Raw genomic sequence first — 7,945 nt, 5'->3', positions numbered from 1 at the left:
TTGCTTGCTGCTTAATAAGAGGAATTCAGCTGCTGCCCATAGCTTATTAAAAAGCAGTTTGCATGAAAGCAGCGTTTGTGAACAGACCAAGAACCTGCAATAATGTGTCAAACCCAAAGACCTGGAATAAAACAGTGCTGTCTGTTTCAGCAGCTGTGATTCCTCTCCGTGGATATGCTGGGAGAGGTTTTCCTTGTTCTGTGGCACTGAGTGTGATGCATAATGAAGGAGCAACGTTGGCAAACAGGAAGACTCTGTGTTATGCAAGAGGAAAATTACAAACCACGCTTTCCTTCAGCTTCAGCCTCTTGGAGGAAGAGCAGGGAGGACGGCATTGAGTTCCGTACAGCTGATCTGTGAAGATTCCCTGCGCTTTTCTCCTCCTTTTTGTCAGCACTGTGACAAAATGGCTGTTTTTAGCTTACTTATTTTAGTTCAAGTCTGGGATACAGAGTGCCTGAATCCTCCCCTCGCCATCTGCTGCTGCTTCTCTGTATCCTTGTGGTGAGGTCAGGACAATACAGGTGGACAGACACACTTGGCTGTAAGTTACAGTGTGTGATTCTTAAACATTTTTGTTGCCAGGATCTAAAATAAGTTTTGTGCCTGGCCTTTGTGCTGCACCTCCCATGTTACGAGCACAAGGATACTGAAGCTCCAGGACTCCTGCAGGAGGAGCTGAGCAGATCTCAGGCTGTGCAGCTCTGAGAGCTCAGAGGAGAAGAGCTTTTCTTCTGCAGAAGTGAATCAAATAGACACAAGAGGAAGCAGAAGCATCTTTGGGGCAATCTTCATTGAGTTACTCTTTACCCAAATGGCAGAAGACAAGGCAGGAGGGAAGCATGTTGTCACATCAGACTTTGATGGCTTCTCACACCCATCTGTCTGTATCATTTCTCTCAATGGGCAATGTCACAGTCCATGATGACAGGTGAAAATCACTGGGTGGCCACGTTGGGACCCACCAGTTTTTATTATTTGTGTATGGATCTCTGGTTCTTAAAAGTGCTCTCCTGATCCAGCTAAGTAAGCTTGCTTGCTTGTGGGTAATGCGTGGCTGCAAATGGAAATTCAGATCTGTTTTTTTCTTAATTTGCAACTGGTTTTCATATATTACTCTCAGGCAGGCTGGCTGGCTCTATTCTCTATTCTTACCACTTAAATTATCTGGCAGAATACAATACATTAATTATTAGTGAGGGTGTAATGGAAGTCTCACGATGTAGATCATTACAGTACAACAGGCTCTCCAGTAGAAGTACCTGCTACAGCATGGGAAAGCAGGGAAGAAGCAGCACGCCTCTTTGCCCTATTATCTTCCCCTTTCTCCTTTAAATCCATTTATTTGGGTCGTTATGAAGGCTCTGCAGAGGCTGCAGCTGCTTGAGGTGCTCAATGTGCTGCTGAGCCCTGGGCAGCCCCATAGCCTGAGCAGATTGCCTTGGTTTTGTCCCTAATGCAAGCAAACTGATAGGGCTCGGATTCACTCCCTCAATACAGCCCTGAAAAATGGGCTGAAGGTCTTTAAGAAGCAGTTCTTGATGGCACTCAGTAGTGCTTTCCTCTTTTTTTTAAACACGTGAGGATATTCTGCACAAAGCTCCTGCTGGTGTGGGATGCAGTTGTGCTGTGCTGAGCTTTAGCATCAGCTGAACCTCAGTGGTTGCTGGGCTGTGAGCACGCGTGTGCTGTTGTGCAGCAGCAGAAGTGAAGCTGTCCACCTTAGCCTTAAGGAAAAAGGCTCAAAGTGAAGATCCCTGATTCTGCTGATGGATGCTAACGTAGGTTGTGGCCTTCTGTGCACAGAAGTCCTTGCTGATACCTGTTTGACTTTATGGGTTATCGGTGAGCATCAATTGAGACGAAGGTTAACAACTTCTTGAGCTTTAAGATACTGTGCTGGTTATGGGTTCTATCCGGGGAATGTTTCATTGAATTGCTTGTGGTGCTTTGTCCCAGTAAGAAAACCCAACGGATTTTTCTTGCAGATCTGCTGCAGTTTGGCAGTAATGTTAACCCTGACAGTCACTGCAGTTGTTTGGGTGTTTTGTTTGAAATGTTCTTGATTCTTTCTTTCTTTTCCTGCAGGCAACAATTGGCATTGACTTCTTATCGAAAACCATGTATTTGGAGGATCGAACAGTGAGTAAGATTTTCGTTCTCTCTGTGCAGTAGGAATGAGGGTCAGCATCTGTTGTGATGGTGCACAGTTCTGACATCACTTGGAAGTACAGCCTGAGCCCTCATCTCCTGGCTGCTTCCAGCCTGACAAGTGCTGTGGGAAAAGCTTCCTTCCCTGCCTGGGGAAGTGGGAAATCATCATTTGGCTCCTGAGGGCCATTTTGTGAATGGCAGAAGGTGCTGTGTTGGCATCCTTATTGGAGAAAACTTGGAGGGATAGTTTGAGAGAGGGGTGCATAAGGGTAGGAGTTCGGGGAAGGAAGCCACACTTAAGCCATTCTGTTTTGGCAATCTGTATTTTATCCCTCAAAATGTTGCCAGTTCATAGCTAGCTCCCTCTAACCAGCTCAGTGTTACCTCCAGCAGGAACCCACGCGTGGTGCTGGTTGCTTAGCTTGGTGCAGCTCTGGTTCCTGAAATGAAACCACTGCCTGTGGTTTAAAATTAGTTCTGATTCTTCCTTAAGCAATTCAGCCACTGAGCTGTTTGCAGGAGCAGGTTGTTCAGTGCTGCATAAGCATGGTGTTGTATAAACCCCCCAGCAAATGTGATTGCATGAAAAGCACTCGAGGGATGAGATATTGTTTCCATAGCAAAACTGGCCCTTGCGCATCTTTCCATACGTGTTGCTTTCAGTACATCCTGCTTTTCCTCTCAGAGCCTTGATGGTAAGAGACATTAAACCTCATCTGTGTGCATGGTACTTTAAAGTGTAAAACCTGATACAGTGATAACCAGCGTTTTATCCTTCCTGAAACATTCACACCAGTAGCTTCTCCAGTGCTTTGGCAGCAGCTGATGGTTTTTTCCCTTACAAGTACAGCATCCTTCCACCAGCTGAGCACTCCTATTTCTCCCCTTCTGGAAGGAAAGCATTTTTGCAAAGAAAAAACAGCAGGAAGGGCTGAGATAGGTGCACACACACCAGCTTGGCTACTGCAGGTGCTTGGGAGAGATTGCTATAAAGGAGAGGACAGTTTGCTGCTGCTCCCAGCCCCCAGTCACCTCCTGCATGAGTTTATATTTTTCTTTAGCTTTTTCAAAAAGTGACAATTCTTTACTCTTTTTATTTTTAGTAGCAGTTTGGCTTTTTTAATTTTCTCCCACCCACAGATCAGGTTGCAGCTGTGGGATACTGCGGGTCAGGAACGTTTCCGTAGCCTCATTCCCAGTTACATCCGTGACTCTGCTGCTGCTGTAGTAGTTTACGATATCACAAGTAGGTATATTGCACTGGGTTTGACCTTTTTTCTTATTTTTCTTGCTTGTTTGACTGATTTTGTTAGGTACGGTTGCAATTATGGGACACAGCAGGTCAAGAACGGTTCAGGAGCTTGATTCCTAGCTACATTCGTGACTCCACTGTTGCAGTTGTTGTTTATGATATCACAAGTGAGTGGGGGGAATTCTGCATTTCTAATACTCTGCCCCTTTCATCCTTTAGCCTAGCTTTGCATGTCCTATCACAACCACGTGCTTGTTCTTCATTCTGGCATGGAAAAATTGTTTTCTTTTACCCTAGTCCAGTTTTAAGCTGGCCACCTGATCACTGCTACTGCAATGTATCGACTGTCTGATCAACTCCCTCATTTTGTAACCCTTTCCTATCACGTTTCCTGAAGTCTTGAGTCCTGGCTGGTCTTGTTGCACTTTGCCCTCCTCCATCTGCTTTTTGGTCACAGTATCACCGATAACTTCTGGTCTCAAACACCTGAATCATGTTCATAGATAGCCCAATTCTCAAATCAGACATTGCACTGATAGCTGTAGCTTGCTTCACTCCATTTGCCCTCCCACCACCACCAAGGTTTGGGCGTGGGCTGGGGGGGAACTGCATTAACATCACATTTTCTCATTTCAATCAGTCACTTTCACACTGTGCAATATATGCGACTTACCACTCCGCCCTTCTCCTTTAACAATTGCTCTTTCATTTCCTACTAAGGTATGTACATTTTTGTGAACTAAAATGTTAGTGCTTTTCTCAACTCTTCTCCTCCTGTCCCTCCCCCCCGTTTCAGAGAGCCCAAACTCACAGCATTCCCTGTTTGCCAAGAGCAGAATTTTGCTTTGGAAGAACGAAACCTTCAGACATTCTCAGTTCTGGGGCAGAACTGACTGAGAGCAACAGCCTAAATCCATACCAATTCTAAAGAGCTTGTCCTTTGCTTTATAAATACCAGGAGATTACAGCAGGAATAAGGAATTTACCTGTGAAATCTTTAATTGTTACAAATAGCACTTTCATTTGAGCTAGAATTACAGGTTAGCTGCGAACCTTGAATTATTCTTTTACCGAACCTAGCAAGTTCAATATTACTGAATAGCAGAGAGACAAATTAAGACACTGGCAAGTGATCAAGCCTTGTCTGTCTGGCACACAATATATTACTATGCAGTAGAAACCATTAAAAAAAAATCAATGACTGTCGAGAACTGCGGCAGAGCCCCATTTGCTGAGTACCAAAAATGACTGAGGCAGCTCCTCAGCTCAGTGGTGAGCAGAGCTCCAGGGCAGCTTCTGTGCAACTCCTTTCTCCTAATAGGATGCAGCTTCTCGCCCATGTGCTCATTAGGTCCGGGTAGGCTCCTAAATTCCTTACATTTTGGCTTTTAAGAGCCACAAATTGGCCACCTTAAGAAAAAACACCTGTGGATGTACGAGATTTGTATTGCTTGTTCCACGCAGAAGATCAGGAAACTGCTGGGAACCCTTCAGCAATAAAGGAGTTGCTGGTATTTATACAGCCCTGATATTTCTGAGGGAAAATCCTAAACCCAGCAAATAAAAAGTGCTTAAGCTGTGCAAAACCACAGAGCTCAGAATTCTTCTGAGAAGTGCAGAAGCTGTGGGGCCCTCCTGCAGTAGATGAGCAGTGCAGAATGATGGGCAGGGTCACACTGATCCCCATTCCCCACGCTGAATGTTTGTTCAACTAAACAACACGGGGACTGGTCTAAAAGAACCTTCAATCTTCTCATTCTGAACGCTGCCCAAACCAAATTCTGTATCACAGAATCACAGAATGGTTTGGGTTGGAAGGGACCTCAAGCATCATGAAGCTCCGACCCCCCCGCTGCAGGCAGGGCCACCAACCTCCACATTTCATAGCAGGCTGCCCAGAAGCTGCCACCTCTGTATCTAGAGGTGAATTCCAATGCAGGGAGTGAAGTAGCAGCCCAGGTCAAGTTAGTGCTGTAGCTTTCATGCACTTCAATGTGGGGCACTTTGGGGTTTCGCTTGCTGGTTCTTCATCACCCTCTTAGTCCGATTCCAGAAATAAGAAGCTTCTATTTGAGACCTCCAGCTGTGTTACCTGCGATGCGTGATGAAGCTCTGCAGTGATAATCCTCTCCACTGTTTTCTGTTAGATGTCAACTCGTTCCAGCAAACAACAAAATGGATCGACGATGTCAGAACGGAACGGGGCAGCGATGTCATCATTATGCTGGTGGGAAATAAAACAGATCTAGCAGATAAGAGGTACGGAGGAACAGCTCAACTTTAGCTGCTTTTCTTGGGCTGATGCTCCTTTCTCCAAGGCAGCTGTTTTAAAAGGAACATTCATATTTCCTTCTAGAATGCTGGCTGCGTCTGGAGAGGTCTTGGTTTTTAAGCTTCTCTCTTTTGGGCAAACCCAAAGCACAGACAGCAATCCAATTGCTGGGATACAAATGATGGGTGCAAGTCATCCTCCCCTTTAGAACTCTACAAGGTTTTTGCATAAGTTGGCAAACTTCTTTTTATTAGAAGGTATGCAGCTTCAGTCATAAAAATGCAAAGCAAAAGCACGACATGGAAGTGTTTTGTATCTGATGGAAATCCCTGTTTTCTCAGAACAGCTTCACTCGTGCCCCTTACTTCAGGTTTAAAACATCCCACTAGGAATTGTTCCGTCTCTCACATGAGATGCTTCATGATTTGTATCTAGAAGCTCTTGATCTAAAGTCCTCTCCAGTTTCAGCTGTAGCAGACTGCTTAGGGAGTGGGGTACCTAGATGGGGGTGAACAGCAGAAGCCTTTCGGTATGAGATGGTTACATGTGGTCCTTCTGCAGTCTGCAAGTTGATGATTGTTACTGGGTATTAAAATCTTTCAGTTGCTACTTCTTGAAGCATAAAAACACAGCTTCCTGGGCAGGGACTTGAAGGAGTCTCGTTGGTCCATTCAGCTGCTTTGCTTTGGAGCCAGGTGTGCTGTTGTGGTTATCGTGCCGTACAGCTGTGCTCAATCTGTGGCAGCTGTATGCAGGGAAAACCATTGAATGCCTTGAGACTGCAATGTAGGAGTCATTTCCTGGGGTTAAAGACAATAGTGTTAATTTTCAAGACGTCCATCTGTTTGGTTTTTATTTTTTAATTCTGTATTCTCTTCCCCAGGCAAGTGTCCATTGAGGAAGGAGAAAGAAAAGCCAAAGAGCTGAATGTAATGTTCATTGAAACTAGTGCAAAAGCAGGATACAATGTAAAACAGGTGAGTAATGCATCCAGCCCTCACACTGCTTCTGGTGGTGCACCTTTGTGACAGTAAGATCTGCTCTTAGGCATCAGGAAGTCTTTGTGTAGGGATATTGGTAGTCTGTATGCAAAAGCTAAAAGCTCAGCTGTTGGCTGAGGTTTGGAAACATTTCTGACCTTGCAGCAAATGACTTGTAATGTTTTCCCTCTTAGAAAAAAAGAATTAGGATTTTGGACCTACAGATCTTCCTTTATACCTTCCCAGACTTCTGATGATCCAGATTGGGTGTTTAGGCTGAAGGAATTAAGGTATCAGTCAGAATGTTGGGGACGAAGGTCTGAGGGGTGCTTCTGTATCTGATCAGTGAACAGATGTGGGCAAACCAATCAAGGAGGAAAGTGGTTGGGTAAAATGCTGTGTGGTGAGATAGCATGAACTGCTTTCTCTGCTTTGTTGGAGGGTAATGAAAGTGCAAACAGATGTTGTTGGATAGCTCAAGCTATTAGTTTTTGAGAGATAACGAGTTGCCTTTGAATTGGGGAAAGCAGGGAAATGTCTTTTGAGCTGCTGCAACTGCCTTACAATTAGATTCGATGCTGTGAGATGGGCAGCAGCTCTTTGCATTCTGGCCTGCCAGGTGATGTTTTATCACTCCGTGTTAATGGAGATAAACCACTTGGCAAGCACTGAACTGGTGAAAGCAGTGAACACTTCAGAACTGACCTGAGGTGTGCATGAAAGAAATTTTGTCTGGGCTTGTTATGTAAGCAGATGTGCTTCGTAGGAGCTCATGGATTGAGAGCCAGAGCTGCACATCTATCCTGACTCTGTGTATAATGGGATGCTGAGTTTTCATGATTCTGTGATTCATTGATCTCACAGTATTTCATACGAAGTCGTGACCACTGAAGGGTGGCCAGCAGGGACAGAGAGGTGATTGTCCCCCTCTGCTCTGCTCTTGTGAGGCCCCATCTGCAGTGCTGTGTCCAGGGCTGGAGCCCCCAGGACAAGAAAGACAGGGAGCTGTTGGAGAGGGTCCAGAGGAGCCACAAAGATGAGCAGGGGACTGGAGCAGCTCTCCTATGAGGAAAGGCTGAGGGAACTGGGATTGTCTGGCTTGGAGAAGAGAAGCTGCAGGGAGACCTCAGTGTGGCCTTCAGTGCTTGAAGGGAGCGGATAAACAGGAGGGGGAACGGCTGTTTGTGAGGGTGGGTGGTGACAGGACAAGGGGAATGGTTTAAAGTGAGCCAGGGGAGGTTTGGGTTGGATGTGAGGAGGAAGTTTTCATGCAGAGGGTGGTGAGGC

The 7,945-nt window shown here is 45.5% G+C and overlaps 2 protein-coding genes across 4 annotated transcripts in view; both read left to right on the top strand.

Annotated features, from left to right (window-relative positions):
* The window catches only part of FCHSD2 (FCH and double SH3 domains 2), a 569,931-nt gene that overhangs the window by 248,597 nt on the left and 313,389 nt on the right, over positions 1-7,945 (top strand). The window lies entirely within an intron of this gene.
* RAB6A (RAB6A, member RAS oncogene family) lies at positions 2,042-6,721 on the top strand. 2 transcript variants are annotated; one of them, XM_019612462.1, is made up of 4 exons: positions 2,042-2,142; positions 3,468-3,573; positions 5,554-5,665; positions 6,562-6,721. In XM_019612462.1, exons 1-4 carry the CDS (start codon positions 2,122-2,124, stop codon positions 6,704-6,706), a joined length of 384 nt encoding a protein of 127 aa, XP_019468007.1. In that variant the 5' UTR covers positions 2,042-2,121; the 3' UTR covers positions 6,707-6,721. The 2 variants fall into 2 exon arrangements, with proteins under 2 accessions (XP_019468007.1, XP_010704603.2); XM_010706301.2 differs by lacking the exon at positions 3,468-3,573 and adding an exon at positions 3,295-3,400 and having other exon boundaries at positions 2,046-2,142.

This window comes from Meleagris gallopavo, chromosome 1 (genome assembly GCF_000146605.3).
Source record: "Meleagris gallopavo isolate NT-WF06-2002-E0010 breed Aviagen turkey brand Nicholas breeding stock chromosome 1, Turkey_5.1, whole genome shotgun sequence".
Lineage (NCBI taxonomy): Eukaryota > Metazoa > Chordata > Aves > Galliformes > Phasianidae > Meleagris > Meleagris gallopavo.
Note: the sequence above shows the minus strand (reverse complement) of the source record. Positions and strands in the feature narration are given on the sequence as shown.